The sequence below is a fragment of the Salmo salar genome, chromosome ssa23 (genome assembly GCF_905237065.1).
Source record: "Salmo salar chromosome ssa23, Ssal_v3.1, whole genome shotgun sequence".
Classification (NCBI taxonomy): Eukaryota; Metazoa; Chordata; class Actinopteri; order Salmoniformes; family Salmonidae; genus Salmo; species Salmo salar.
This window is the reverse complement of record NC_059464.1, coordinates 28,864,769-28,881,321: the sequence shown is the minus strand read 5'-3', so window position 1 is coordinate 28,881,321 and position 16,553 is coordinate 28,864,769. Positions and strand designations below refer to the sequence as shown.

General features: G+C 40.1%; 1 protein-coding gene across 1 annotated transcript in view; it reads left to right on the top strand.

Annotated features, from left to right (window-relative positions):
- Positions 1-16,553, top strand: part of ephb1 (EPH receptor B1) — an 86,559-nt gene that overhangs the window by 57,465 nt on the left and 12,541 nt on the right. Inside the window, 1 exon segment of the mRNA NM_001140915.1 lies at positions 174-238. Coding sequence (NP_001134387.1) covers positions 174-238 — 65 coding nt within the window.

Below are 16,553 nucleotides of genomic sequence, written 5' to 3'. Positions count from 1 at the left end.
AGATATTTAAGATCTAGCTCATATCAATGGTTTTCAATGGACTGATAAGTAAAAATGGGCTTACACAAAAGTAATGGAATGAGGTGTTTTACTGTATCAGGTGTTTGCATTGGTAGTACTGTAGCAGAAATGTGTATTTAATCTCTCTCTCTCTCTCTCTCTCTCCCCTACAGAGACAGTGATGGACACGAGGACAGCCACAGCAGAGCTGGGTTGGATAGCGTATCCTGCCTCTGGGGTAAGAACACTCCACTTCATCTAGACCAGTGGTTCCCAAACTTTTTATAGTCCCGGGCCGTACCCCTTCAAACATTCAACCTCCAGCTGCGTACCCCCTATAGCAACAGGGTCTAATATTGTTTTTTTGCCATCATTGTAAGCCTGCCACACACACACACACTATACAATACATTTATTAAACATAAGAATGAGTGTGAGTTTTTGTCACAACCCGGCTCGTGGGAAGTGACAAAGAGCTCTTATAGGACCAGGGCACAAATAATAGTACAATAATAATCAATCATTTTGTTCTTTATTTAGCCATCTTACATATAAAACCTTATTTGTTAATCAAAAATTGTGAATAACTCACCACAGGTCAATGAGAAGGGTATGCTAGAAAGGATGCACATAACTCTGCAATGTTGGGTTGTATTGGAGAGAGTCTCAGTCTTAAATCATTTTCCACACACAGTCTGTGCCTGTATTTAGTTTTCATGCTAGTGAGGGCCGAGAATCCACTCTCACATAGGTACATGGTTGCAAAGGGCATCAGTGTCTTAACAGCCCAATTTGCCAAGGCAAGAAAATCTGAGTGCAGTCCTATCCAGAAATCTGTCAGTGGCTTCTGATTAAATTACATTTTCACAGAACCGCTTGTTGCAATTTCGATGAGGCTCTTGTTCAGATATCGGTAAGTGGACTGGAGGCAGGGCATGAAAGGGATAATGAATCCAGTTGTTTGTGTCATCTGTTTCGGGAAAGTACCTGCATAATTGTGCACCCAGCTCACTCAGGTGCTTCGCTATATCACATTTGACATTGTCCGTAAGCTTGAGTTCATTTGCACACAAAAATCATTCAATAATGGAAAGATCTATGTGTTGTCCTTGTTAATAATGCAGACATAAAATAGCTCCTACTTAATCATAGCCTCAATTTTGTCCCGCACATTGAATATAATTGCGGAGAGTCCCTGTAATCCTAGATTCAGATCATTCAGGCGAGAAAAAACATCACCCAGATAGGCCAGTCATGTGAGAAAGTCGTCATCATGCAAGCGGTCAGACAAGGGAAAATTATGGTCAGTAAAGAAAGCTTTAAGCTCGTCTCTCAATTCAAAAAACGTGTCAATACTTTGCCCCTTGATAACCAGCACACTTCTGTATGTTGTAAAAGCGTTTCATGGTCGCTTCCCATATCATTGCATAATGCAGAAAATACACGAGAATTCAGGGGCCTTGCTTTAATAAAGTTAACCATTTTAACGGTTGTGTCCAAAACGTCTTTCATGCTTTCAGGCATTCCCTTGGCAGCAAGAGCCTCTCGGTGGATGCTGCAGTGTACCCAAGTGGTGTAGAAAGCAACTGCTTGCACAAGTGTTACCATTCCACTACTGTATGTCTCCCTGTCATGGCTTTTGTGCCATCAGGACAGATACCAACATATTCATCAGTACAGATACCAACATATCTTGACCGCCAAAGCCCATTTGATGTCACAATGCTATCCAGTACTTTAAAAATATCCTCTCCTGTTGTACTGGTTTCCAGTGGTTTGCAGAAGAGGATGTCTTCCTTAATTGACCCCCATAAACGTAACGGACATATACCAGGAGCTGTGCCAGGCCCGCCATGTCTGTTGACTCATCCAGCTGTAACGCATATAATTGACTGACTTGTATGCAAAGCAGTAATTGTTTCAAAACATCTCCTGCCATGTCACTAATGTGTCGTGTAACAGTGTTGTTTGATGAAGACATTGTCTGTATAGTTTCTTTGGCCTTTTCCCCCCAGCATTGTCCCAGCCATATCGGCGGAAGCAGGAATAATTAAGTCCTCCACAATATTATGGGGCTTGCCTGTCCTAGCCACTCGGTAGCTCACCATATAAGGCCCTTCTAGCCCCTTCTTATTAATGGTATCTGTTGTTTTTATACATGTCTTGCAACTCGAAAGTCATCTTTATTCACACTCAGGCTTATTTTTCAAATTGTCATGTTTCGTTTCTAAACGTCTGCGCAAGAGTGAAGGTTTCCCGCGATAGAGTAACGGTTAATGTGATTGGATGTTAATTATTTGACTAGGCTACTTGTATTTGACATTGTGTTGTTATTTCGCTGAACACTAAATGGTTACATTTTATTTTTGGCAGTGAAACGAGGCTTCTCAGGTGAGAAAAAAAACTCACCCAAATGTATAGCCTCGTTGGAAAATATAAATCTACTGTTTGAAAATGTGAAGAAAAAAAATTTTAAGAAAAAAAAATTGGCCGTACCCCCGACTGCATTGCACTTACCCCTGGGGGTGCGCATACCCCAGTTTGGGAATACCTGCTCTACACTATAGTTGCTTGTTATGTCACATAAACCAAATTTAGGTGAACTATTAGAATTTTAGCAACCATGAAATGCCGGAGCGATTTCTGCATAGTGCAGCTGTAAGAAAGTGTTGTGAAAATACTTCTGGGGGTTTCGGTGCATTTAAAAGGTAGCATCAAAACATGAAAAACGGTTATCTCATGATTTAGAAATGCTAATGGTTTGTAGCCTAAATATTGATTGCAGAATATTTTCTGTGGAATTCTACCTTAATTTTTTTCAATACTTTATTTATACAGATTACAAACAGGAGAGGCAATAACTGGTACATTTCGTTTGAAATTTACCCACTCAACCACACTGTAAGGAATTATCCTGGGGTTAATTGAGATTTTATTTAACTATGCAAGTCAGTTAAGAACAAATTCTTATTTTCAATGACAGCCTAGGAACAGTGTTCCTTGTTCAGGGGCAGAACAACAGATTTATACCTTGTCAGCTTGGGGATTTGAACTTGCAACCTTTTGGTTACTGGTCCAACACTCTAACCACTAGGCTTTCCTATTTCAGAATGTCTGGAATAGGAAAGGCAGAAATAAAACAACTCAATAAACATTCGCAGCCAGTCATCCAAAACATAGCCCTATGCAGTCGTTAAATTCCTATACAAGGTGGCAAAGGCTGAGGATGTGTGTTCAACAGGCAGACAAGTTTGAAACCATTTAAATACATTCAAATCATTGTAATTGTAGCCATTGTAATTGTAATGTAAGTGTCTTTCATAACCAATGAGAGAACATTTTGTGATTGAACTCATGGGAAGTCTGGTTTTTATCACCTTGCATTTCCTATCTTGCCAAGTGACTCTGTTTTTAGATGATTGTGGGTAATAATTATTTTTTGACTTTATGATTCTGTCACATGTTGTATGTATGTTTGAATAAATAGAAGTATACTTCTATGTTAGTATTAAGCTTGTTGTGCCATGATGTGTAATTGACAGAGGTGGGACCAAGTCATTGTTTTACAAGTCAAAAGTAAGTCTCAAGTCTTAGCACTCAAGTCCCAAGTCAAGACAGGCAAGTCCGAGTCAAGTCTCAAGTCCTAAACTTTGAGTTTCGAGTCCTAAACGAGTCATAATGTGCTCTTCACCAAATGTAATACCATTTCATATTTTTAACAAGAGCAATAGTATATTACATTTACGGAAATCATGAATGCTTTAAAAATATCTATATATTTATTACTTTCCAAATAAACGTTATATTTCTATGGAAATACATGGGTAACCATGAGAAAGACACACCCCCCCAATAGTGATCGACTATCGAGGATCGCTATGGGGCGCAATCGGGTGATGTAGGCTTGTACACAATCGCCCAACCTTAACACACTATGTCTGTGGTTACAGTAGGCTAACGTATGTCAATGGTTTTAGGAACAGCAGTAACAACAGGCAGAATTTAGGCTACCAACTGCCTAGCCAGTTGTAGCTCATTCTTGGGTGCAATGATCACGTTCCCGCACTGACTGACTGTGTGGAGGCTTATTGATTTAACGTTACGTTAGCCTACATGATATACCAGTAAAGTAATAAAATATATAGCTGTTGGCTATATTAGCCACAACTTTTTTTTATGCAGCTTCAAATGTCGAACAAAGTTGGAAATTGTTGCGCCTCCTTCTGTAATTTTCTTCCTGCATGTTTTGCAAGTTGCAATCCGTTTTTTGTTGATACAGCGTTGTCTTTATATACGAAAATAATAATTTGGGGTATCATCTTTCCAAGGGCTCCATCTGAATTCACCCGCCGATGTACCTCCGCACTGCCACGCACAACTGTTTCTCAGCTGGCACAATTTGATTGGTTGCTGTCCGATTCAAACTGGAATCCGTTAAATGAAGAGTTTATGCGCTGCACACTTTTTTTAATAGCATATTTTTTCATATTTGGGCTTGGGGAGGGTATCAAGTCAGGTCGAGTCATAAGGCTCAAGTCCAAGTCAAGTCACGAGTCATTGGTGTTAAAGTCAAAGTTGAGTTGCAAGTCATCATATTTGTGACTCGAGTCTGACTCGAGTCCAAGTCATGTGACTCGAGTCCACACCACTGGTAATTGAAAATGATAAACGGATATCAAAACCGTCAGGCAAATTGACATTCAATGAGGACAGCACCTATTCCCTCATTTGTGATTGTCAATGGAAAAGGCAAGTGTAGAATCCTCAATTCTCGCAGCCAGGTAGTGCTGGTGGTTTCAACACTGCTTGACAATGCCTGCCAAAATGGTAAATTATCAAATTCAGAAAACAATGTTAAACATTAAGAAGTTAAGAAGAAACACTTCAGAAGAAGAGATCTAATTCTGTATTAGACAGGATTCAAAACATCATAATGGTGTTTAATCTTATGGCTGGAATCCCGTTAGCGGGATCGATATGACAACAGCCAGTGAAAGTGCCAAATTCAAAACAACAAAAATCTCATAATTAATATTCCTCAAACATACAATTATTATACACCATTTTAAAGCTTTACTTCTTGTTAATCCAGCCACAGTGTCTGATTTCAAAAAGGCTTTACGGCAAAAGCAAACCATATGATTATGTTAGGTCAGCGCCTATACACAAAAAAACACAGCCATTTTCCAGCCAAAGAGAGGAGTCACAAAAAGCAGAAATAGAGATAAAATTAATCTTTAACCTTTGATGTGCTTCATCAGATGACACTCATACGACTTCATGTTACACAATACATGTATGTTTTGTTCGATAAAGTTCATATTTATATCCAAAAATCTCAGTTTACATTGGCGTGTTATGTTCTGTAATGTTTTGCCTCCAAAACATCCAGTGATTTTGCAGAGAGCCACATCAATTTACAGAAATACTCATCATAAATGTTGATGAAAATACAAGTGTTATGCATGTAACTTTAGATAAACTTCTCCTTAATGCAAGCGCTGTGTCAGATTTCAAAAAAGCTTTACCGAAAAAGCACACCATGCAATAATCTGAGTACGGAGCTCAGACACAAAAACATGCCATACAATATATCCGCCATGTTGGAGTCAACAATAGTCAGAAATAGCATTATAAATATTCACTTACCTTTGATGATCTTCATCAGAATGCACTCCCAGGAATCCCAGTTCCACAATAAATGTTTGTTTTGTTCGATAAAGTCCATCATTTATGTCCAAATACCTCCTTTTTGTTCGCGCCTTCAGTTCACAAATCCAAATTCACGATGCGCAGGTCAGACGAAAAGTCAAAAAATTCCATTACAGTTCGTAGAAACATGTCAAACGATGTATAGAATCAATCTTTAGGATGTTTTTTTTATCATAAATCTGCAATAAAGTTTCAACCAGAGAAATCCTTTGTCTTCAGAAATGCAATGGACGTGAGCGCACATGGCTGAGGCTCATGCCCTGCTGGCAGTCCTCTCACTCAATGAGCTCTTATTCTCCTCCCACTTCACAGTAGAAGCCTCAAACAAGGTTCTAAAGACTGTTGACATCTAGTGGAAGCCTTAGGAAGTGCAAAATGACCCTACAGACACTGTAGTTTGGATAGGCAATCACTTGAAAAGCTACGAACCAGTTCCTGTTTGGATTATTTCTCAGGTTTTTGCCTGCCATATGCGTTCTGTTATACTCACAGACATCATTCAAACAGTTTTAGAAACTTCAGAGTGTTTCCTATCCAAATCTACTAATCATATGCATATCTTAGTTTCTGGGAGTGAGTAGCAGGCAGTTTACTCTGGGCACATCAGTCACCAAGCTACTCAATGCTGCCACCATCCATAAGAAGTTAAAAGCTTTAGAGAGAGGAAACAACATCAAATGAGAAGGTATCTAATTCTGCTCTAAACAGGGCTTGAATCACCTAAATAGTTTTTTCACTCTTTTCTGTTAGTGCTCCCAGTCACTGGCAAGGTGTTGCACAACACTTGATTAAGTGGTGTTACAACACACTGTGGAATGTTTCAAAATATCTCAGGATTATGTGTTTACTGCAGTAAAGTTACTTTTTCCTCTCTTTCAAGATGTTGGCAGCTCAGTTGCCACTAGTTTTGGTGTTCCAAAGCACTTCATTTTAACCTCTATGGGCTAGGTGGGACGCTTGCCCACCTACTCAACAGCCAGTTGAATCCTGTGGCGCGTTATTCAAATCCTTAGATATGCTATTACTTCAATTTTTCAAAAATATGACTATTTTACACCATTTTAAAGATAAGACTCTCGTTAATCTAACCACACTGTCCGATTCCAAAAAGGCTTCACAACGAAAGCAAAACATTAGATTATGTCAGCAGAGTACCGAGCCAGAAATAATCAGACACCCATTTTTCAAGCTAGCATATAATGTCACATAAACCCAAACCACAGCTAAATGTAGCACTAACCTTTGATGATCTTCATCAGATGACAACCCTAGGACATTATGTTATACAATACATGCATGTTTTGTTCAATCAAGTTCATATTTATATCAAAAAACAGCTTTTTACATTAGCATGTGACTAGCATGTGACTAGCATTCCCACCGAACACTGCCGGTGAATTTACTAAATTACTCACGATAAACGTTCACAAAAAGCATAACAATTATTTTAAGAATTATAGATACAGAACTCCTCTATGCACTCGATATGTCCGATTTTAAAATAGCTTTTCGGTGAAAGCACATTTTGCAATATTCTCAGTAGATAGCCCGGCATCACAGGGCTAGCTATTTAGACACCCAGCAGGTTTAGCACTCATCAAAGTCAGATTTACTATAAGAAAAATGTTCTTACCTTTGTTGTCTTCGTCAGAATGCACTCCCAGGACTTCTACTTCAATAACAAATGTTGGTTTGGTCCAAAATAATCCATCGTTATATCCAAACAGTGGCGTTTTGTTCGTGCGTTCTAGACACTATCCTAAAGGCTAAATAAGGGTGACGAGCATGGCGCAATTCGTGACAAAAGAATTCTAAATATTCCATTACCGTACTTCGAAGCATGTCAACCGCTGTTTAAAATCAATTTTTATGACATTTTTCTCATAAAAAAGCGATAATATTCCGACCGGGAATCTTGTTTAGATAAACAGACAAAGGAAAAGAAACCATTCGGTCGAAGTGGGCATGCGCCTAAACCCATAGTACTCTGAGTGGCCACTTGCCAAAAGCGATAAAGTGTTTCAGCCAGAGCCTGCCTCGATATCGTTCAACGTTTTCCCGGGCTCTGAGACCCTATGGAAGACGTAGGAAGTGTCACGTTATTGCACAGATCCTGAGTCTTCAATAAAAAGAGCCAAAATGAAACACTACTTCTCAGACAGGCCACTTCCTGCTTGAAATCTTCTCAGGTTTTGGCCTGCCATAGGAGTTCTGTTATACTCACAGACACCATTCAAACAGTTTTAGAAACTTTAGGGTGTTTTCTATCCAAAGCCAATAATTATATGCATATTCTAGTTACTGGGCAGGAGTAGTAACCAGATTAAATCGGGTACGTTTTTTATCCAGCCGTGTTAATACTGCCCCCTAGCCCTAACAGGTTAACAGTGTATTGTTGATAATCCCACCCTGAAGGATGTAGTTACTCACATTGGTTATAATTTTATGCTTAGTCTAGGACAGTGGTTCTTAACCTGGGTTCGATCGAACCCCAGGGGTTCGGTGAGTCAGTCTCAGGGGTTCGGCGGAGGTCAACACACCCGACTCATATGATTCGTGATGACACGCCCCGCTTGGCCATCATTGGCTGCAGGTGATCACGCAACATCGCTTGGCCTATCTGTGCTGCAGGGAATTTGGCGCGCTCAGTAGTCGAATTGTGACTGTCGTGATGGTACGTCGTGTGATTTCTTTCTTAATATTTTAATCCCTTCATACTAACTATGTCGAGCAAAAAAAGAAAGTGGTCGGACGAATATGTATAATATGGATTCACATGTATAACGGAACGTGATGAGAGTCAGCGTCCTAACTGCATGATTTGCAATGCCAAGTTGATCAATTCTAGTCTAGCACCGGCAAAACTAAGAGAACACTTCCTTAAGCTGCATGGAGATGGACAATACAAGAACACAACGCTCGCTGAATTCAAGGTGAAGAGAGCCAGATTCGATGAAAAGGCTACTCTGCCTGTTCTCGGCTTTGTACCCATCAACAAACCGATCCTCACAGCATCGTACGAAGTTGCTTACCTGATCGCAAAGCAGGGCAAACCACACACCATTGGTGAAACACTCATAAAACCAGCTGTGTTGAAGATGGCGAATATCATGCTGGGAAAAGCGGCTGAAGTTAAGTTATCCCAAATTCCTCTTTCAAATGACACCATTAGCGACAGAATAGAGGACATGAGCAAAGACATCTTGGCTCAAGTAGTTGCAGATCTGATTTCAAGCCCGGCAAAATTCAGCCTTCAACTCGACGAGACCACAGACGTTTCCAATCTAAGCCAGCTTGCTGTATTTGTGCACTATGGGAAAGACGACGTGATAAAGGAAGATTTTTTATTTTGTAAGCCTCTTACGACAACAACTAAGGCAGCCGATGTGAAGAAACTTGTGGATGACTTCTTCAAAGACAACAATCTTTCGTGGGATATGGTTTCTGCAGTTTGTTCGGACGGAGCTCCAGTCATGCTGGGAAGAAAGTCTGGTTTTGGTGCGCTAGTGAAAGCCGATGCACCACACATCATTGTTACGCATTGTATTCTGCACAGGCATGCGTTGGCAACAAAAACCTTGCCTCCAAAACTGGCAGAAGTATTAAAAATTGTAGTGGAATGCGTGAACTATGTGCGAAATAGTGCTCTGAGGCACCGCATCTTCAGTGAGCTGTGTAAAGAAATGGGCTCTGAATTCGAGGTACTTCTGTACCATTCTAACGTTCGGTGGTTATCCCGGGGACAGGTGCTGAATCGTGTTTTTGCCGTGCATGTGGAATTAGCCCTGTTTTTGCAAGAGCACCAACATCGTCATGCAGATTGCTTAAAAAATTCTGAGTTCATTCTCATTTTAGCGTACATGGCTGATATCTTCGCAGCTCTCAATCATCTCAATCAACAGATGCAGGGCGGTGGAGTCAACATCATCGAAGCGGAAGAAAACCTGAAGGCTTTTCAAAAAAAGCTACCGTTATGGAAACGACGAACAGAGAACGATAACTTCGCAAACTTTCCCCTGCTGGACGACTGTGTAAGTAAGATCGAAGATGTATCTGGAATCGGAGACATTTCTGTACCCGCGGAACTGAAGCAAGCAATTGCCACGCACTTAGATGAGCTTGCAAAGTCTCTCGACTGATACTTCCCTACAAGAGAGTCATATCCAGCATGGGTGAGACAGCCGTTCACGTTTAGTGTTGAGACAACAGATGTCAATGATGAATACCTCGATGAAATCATTGAAATTCAGCAGAGCCAGGTACAACAGCAACTCTTCAGAACAACAACGCTCTCAACGTTTTGGTGTCAACAAATGGTAACGTACCCTGTTATTGCTAAGAAAGCTCTGGAGATTTTCATACAGTTTGTTACAACATATCTTTGCGAGCAATCCTTTTCGAGGATGCTGGACATAAAAACGAAGAAAAGGAACAGACTTTGTTTTGCGAAAATGACATGAGAGTGGCACTTGCCAAGGTGAAGCCGCGCATTTCTGAACTGGTCTCTGAAAGGCAACAGCAGAAGTCACACTGATTTGCAGTAAATATTCATTATTATGTTTTTGTTTTTGTGTGAAAATCATGTTTTAATGGTTTTGTTCTTTGAACACCGATGTTGATGCACGGTTCATTTTGTGCACCAGTAAAATATATACCTATGTTTTGAATTTTATTTTTCCAATTAAGAAGGGTTCGGTGAATGCGCATATGAAACTGGTGGGGGTCAGCACCTCCAACAAGATTAAGAACCACTGGTCTAGGATATGTAATTCTTCACATTTAAATTGTTACAAAAGCCACAAACAATCTCATTAAATCCCTGTTAACAATAAAACACTGTTAGGCCTAGTTATGTTTTCGTTGGTGAAGGAAAGTCACACTCTGTGACACTGAGTACACTACGCCAGCGCAGAGCTCAGAGCTACCACATTGAAGATGCTATCGGAGGAGACGATGACCCACTAGCATTGTGGAGAGGAAACAAAGGTTGTTTTCCACTCATGGCCAACGTCGCCTGAAAATACCTGTGCATCTGTGCAACAATCACTCCATCTGAATGTGTTTTCAGTACAGCAGGCATTATTGTCACTCAACTCCGAAGTCTTCTAAAACCAGAAAATGTGAATATGCTCGTTCTCCTTGCCAGAAACCTTTATGTTGACCTAAGACATGCTAAAAAACAACTAGAACTTATTGTTCTTTATTGCACTTTTTAATTTAATTTTAAATGAATCCTATATCAAAATCCAGATGCATATTTTTCGAAAGACATATTCTATAGGATAGGCTAAAATATTTTGTCAAGCCTTGAAAGACTTGCACTTGTTTGTTAAATTTCCACTATTTGGCTATTTCCTTACTTATTTTTTGTTTGCCGCTGTATCTAAAAAAAGTGGTAGTCTATAGTTGAGCAGGCCACACCCTGCTGAAAAAACCCCAGCAGAGACCAGCATTGGAGGGTCATGCTGGTGATCAGCCTTCACAGTTTTTTTGCTGGTGACCAGCCTTCGCTGTAATTTGGAAACTGGCGACAAGCCTTTGCCTGAGGTACACACACAAACGTTATAACATTTGGGTTATGATCAGTTCATGGCTACTTCCCATATCTTGAGCTTGAGACCACAGTAGTCAAGCATACTTTTATAGAGTAAACTAGCTAGTAATCTAATCTGTCTGCAATATTGCGACACTGCTTGCGTCCGCCTGCCTGTTACAAAGGGGCCCGGTTAACCTCTCTAGGGCAGGCGGGACGAATTCGTCCCACCTACGTAACAGCCAGTTGAATCCTGTGGCGCGATTTTCAAATACCTTAAAAATCCTATTACTTCAATTTCTCAAACATATGACTGTTTTACAGCTATTTAAAGACAAGACTCTCGTTAATCTAACCACACTGTCCGATTTCAAAAAGGCTTTACAACGAAAGCAAAACATTAGATTATGTCAGCAGAGTACCCAGCCAGAAATAATCAGACACCCATTTTTCAAGCTAGCATATAATGTCACAAAAACCCAGAAGACAGCTAAATGCAGCACTAACCTTTGATGATCTTCATCAGATGACACACCTAGGACATTATGTTATACAATACATGCATGTTTTGTTCAATCAAGTTCATATTTATATCAAAAACCAGCTTTTTACATTAGCATGTGACGTTCAGAACTAGCATACCCCCCGCAAACTTCCGGCGAATTTACTAACAATTTACTAAATTACTCACAATAAACGTTCACAAAAAGCATAACAATTATTTTAAGAATTATAGATACATTACTCCTCTATGCACTCGATATGTCCGATTTTAAAATAGCTTTTCGGTGAAAGCACATTTTGCAATATTCTAAGTACATAGCCCAGCCATCACGGGCTAGCTATTTAGACACCCGGCAAGTTTAGCCTTCACCAAAATCAGATTTACTATAAGAAAAATGGTCTTACCTTTCCTGTTCTTCGTCAGAATGCACTCCCAGGACTTCTACTTCAATAACAAATGTAGGTTTGGTCCAAAATAATCCATAGTTATGTTCCAACAGCGACGTTTTGTTCGTGCGTTCTAGACACTATCCCAATGGTAAATAAGGGTCGTGCGCACGGCGCATTTCGTGACAAAAGATTTCTAAATATTTCATTACCGTACTTCGAAGCATGTCAACCGCTGTTTAAAATCAATTTTTATGCCATTTTTCTCGTAAAAAAGCGATAATATTCCGACCGGGAATCTGCAATTAGATAAACAGCCGAAGGAAAATATATCACTGGGTCGAATCGGGCACGCGCCTAATTCCATTGTCCTCTGATGGGCCACTTGGCAAAGGCGATTATGTGTTTCAGCCTGAGGCTGCCTCGTCATCGTTCAGGTTTTTCCCGGGCTCTGAGAGCCTATTGGAGCCGTAGGAAATGTCACGTTACAGCTAAGATCCTGACTCTTCAATAAACAGAAGCAAGAACAACAACACCTTGTCAGACAGGCCACTTCCTGCATGAAACCTTCTCAGGTTTTTGCTGCCAAATGAGTTCTGTTATACTCACAGACACCATTCAAACAGTTTTAGAAACTTTAGGGTGTTTTCTATCCATATGTAATAAGTATATGCATATTCTCGTTACTGGGCAGGAGTAGTAACCAGATTAAATCGGGTACGTTTTTTATCCGGCTGTGCAAATACTGCCCCCTATCCCCAACAGGCTAAATGCATTATTAAAAAATGTAAAGAATATGGCACCACAACAAACCTGCCAAGAGTGGGCCACTGATCAAAACTCAAATACCAGGCAAGGACGGCATTAATCAGAGAGGCAAAAAAAGACCAAAGATAACCCTGAAGGAGCTGCAAAGCTCCACAGCGGAGATTGGAGTATCTGTCCATAGGACCACTTTAAGCTGTACACTCTACAGAGCTAGGCTTTATTAAAGAGTGGCCAGAAAAAAGCCATTGCTTAACCTCTATGGGCTAGGTGGGACGCAAGCGTCCCACCCGTGGTGCACTCCATCAACAGCAGGTGCATTTCAAGAGCGGCAAATTTGAATCCAAATAAATGTCAAAATTCAAATTTTTCAAACATACAACTATTTTACACCCTTTGAAAGATAAACATCTCCTTAATCTAACCATGTTTTACGATTTCAAAAAGGTTTTACGGCGAAAGCATAAATTTAGAGTATGTTAGGACAGTGCATTTACAAGAGTTGTGTGTAATGTTTTGTCAATTCAAAGACAGGTTCACCAAAACCATAAAACCAGCTAAAATGATGCACTAACCTTTTACAATCTCCATCAGATGACACACCTAGGACATTATGTTAGACAATGCATGCATTTTTAGTTCTATCAAGTTCATATTTATATCCAAAAACAGCGTTTTACTATGGCATTGATGTTGAGGAAATCGTTTCCCTCCAATAACCGGCAGTCAAGTCAGTATCACAAATTAAATAATTAAAATTAGAAAACATTGGTAAAATATTATATTGTCATTTAAAGAATTATAGATTTACATCTCTTGAACGCAATCAACTTGCCAGATTTAAAAATAACCTTACTGGGAAATCACACTTTGCAATAATCTGAGCACTGCGCCCAGAAAAATACGCGTTGCGATACAGACCAGCCGTCATGTTGGGGAGATCTAAAATCGAAAATACTATGTAAATAATCCATTACCTTTGATTCTCTTCATCAGATGTCACTTCCAGGTATCACAGGTCCATAACGAATGTAGTTTTGTTCAAAAAAGCTCATCATTTATGTCCAAAAATCTCCGTCTTGTTAGCACATGATCTAAGCTCGCCGGACTTCACTTCATGAACGAGGGGAAAAAATATATTTACGTTCGTTCAAACATGTCAAACGTTGTATAGCATAAATCATTAGGGCCTTTTTTAACCAGAACATGAATAATATTCAAGGTGGACGAATGCATTCTCTTTTATAACGTATTGGAACGAGGGTACCCAACATGAACTCGCGCGCCAGGTGTCTAATGGGCCATCATCGTTCCATGGCTCTTGTTCGGTCAGATCTCCCTCCAGAAGACTCAAAACACTTTGTAAAGGCTGGTGACATCTAGTGGAAGCAATAGGAAGTGCCAAAATATTCCTCAGCCCCTGTGTTTTTCAATGGCATAGGTTTAAAGGTAATACAACACATCAGGTATCCACTTCCTGTCAGAAAATGTCTCAGGGTTTTGCCTGCCAAATGAGTTCTGTTATACTCACAGACACCATTCAAACAGTTTTAGAAAATTTAGGGTGTTTTCTATCCATATATAATAAGTATATGCATATTCTAGTTACTGGGTAGGATTAGTAACCAGATTAAATCGGGTACATTTTTTTATCCAGCCGTGCAAATACTGCCCCCTAGCCCCAACAGGTTAAAGAAAAAAATTAGCAAACGCGTATGTTGTTCGCCAAAAGGCATGTGGGAGACTCCCCAAACATATGGAAGAAGGTACTCTGGTCAGATGAGACTAAAATTGAGATTTTTGGCCATCAAGGACAATTATATGACTGGCGCAAACCAACCAACACCCATCACCCCGAGAACACCATCCCCACATGGAAGCATGGTGGTGGCAGCATCATGCTGTGCGGATGTTTTTCATTGGCAGGGACTTTGAAACTGGTCAGAATTGGAGGAATGATGGATGACGCTAAATACAGGGAAATTCTTGAGGGGAAACCTGTTTCAGTCTTCCAGAGATTTGAGACTGGGACGAAGGTTTACCTTCCAGCAGGACAATGACCCTAAGCATACTGCTAAAGCAACACTCGAGTGGTTTAAGGGGAAACATTTAAATGTCTTGGAATGGCCTAGTCAAAGCCCAGACCTCAATTCAATTTAGAATCTGTGGTATGACTCAAAGATTGCTGTACACCAGCGGAGCCCATCCAACTTGAAGGAGCTGGAGCAGTTTTGCCTTGAAGAATGGGCAAAAATCCCAGTGGCTAGATGTGCCAAGCTCATAGAGACCTACCCCAAGAGACTTGCAGCTGTAATTGCTGCAAAACGTGGCTCTACAAAGTATTGACTTTGGGGGGGATGAATAGTTATGCACGCTCAAGTTCTGTTTTTGTCTTATTTCTTGTTTGTTTCACAATAAAAACTATTTTGCATCTTCAAAGTGGTAGGCATGTTGTGTAAATCAAATGATAAAACCCCCCACAAAAATCTATTTTAATTCCAGGTTGTAAGGCAACAAAATAGGAAAAATGCTAAGGGGGGTGAATACTTTTGCAAGCCACTATAGCCTATAGGATATTAAAGCTAGCCTACCTGAAAACAGATGTTAGCCACTGCTCCATGATCTACCACCAACCACTCGACTTGAATCTTCTTTATTTCAATGGATTACAATACAGTATTTTTATGTTTAGGTGGCTAATGAGCACTGAGATGTTTTAGGAGATAACTAAACTAGTTCACATGTTTCAGCTAGCTAAGCTACCTAGCTTGAAGACATGGTATCAGTGCTTGGTAAACAACTAGCCATCTAGGAAGTTGATATAGTGTACATCAGTCCAATCAAAGTTACTGGGAATAAGATGTTGATTTATCCGTAGTCAATGACAATGGAGCACTGAAGAGGGGCTTTTGCTCTTGCTCTCCTAACAGGTGCTGCGGTGACGTAGTTTCCCCATGAGTGATTGAACCATAAGCCAATCACGCGCAACAAGAGAAGACCAAAGACACCTACGCTATGTACTTTCCTCTGTCTGCCCCTTCACTACAGAAAGCACATAGCGAGGCTAAAACAGCTGCATTTTGAAGCTGCCTTACTCAACGAAAAATTTACCAAACAATAATACAATGGGAAAGGGATCACGTATGCTTCATTAGAGCAAGCAATTATTTTAATAAAAGGAATGTTTTTGCTTACTGATATGATATATTGTTGTGACATGAAATAATATAATTGCATGCAAATCTCCTGGCTATTGGTGGGGCTCTGTTTGTTTCCTATATTTCCTAACTCCTCATTCATACTGTAGGCGCTCGCTGGTAGCCTGGCTTTGAGTTTTCTGTGCCATGTTAAGTGGGGAGAGAGGATGTGCATCCGCTGTGTCTCATGCAATACCCCAAGGGTATACTTTAGCTTGAGCACACTTAGATTCCAATTTCAAGCTTGCCAAAAGATTAATTAAAACGCTTAGATATCGCTCTGAACAATTAAGTTCTACTTATGTGCTACAATAAGTGAAACATTAAACATCAGAATTGGTCAAATCCAGAGGAGGAAAAGAAATGCCAGAGGTCCTTATTTGCATGATCAGTTGTGAGAGCTTTAACGTGCCATTTTTTGTACACTCAAGATTAGATTCTGTTGATTATATGTG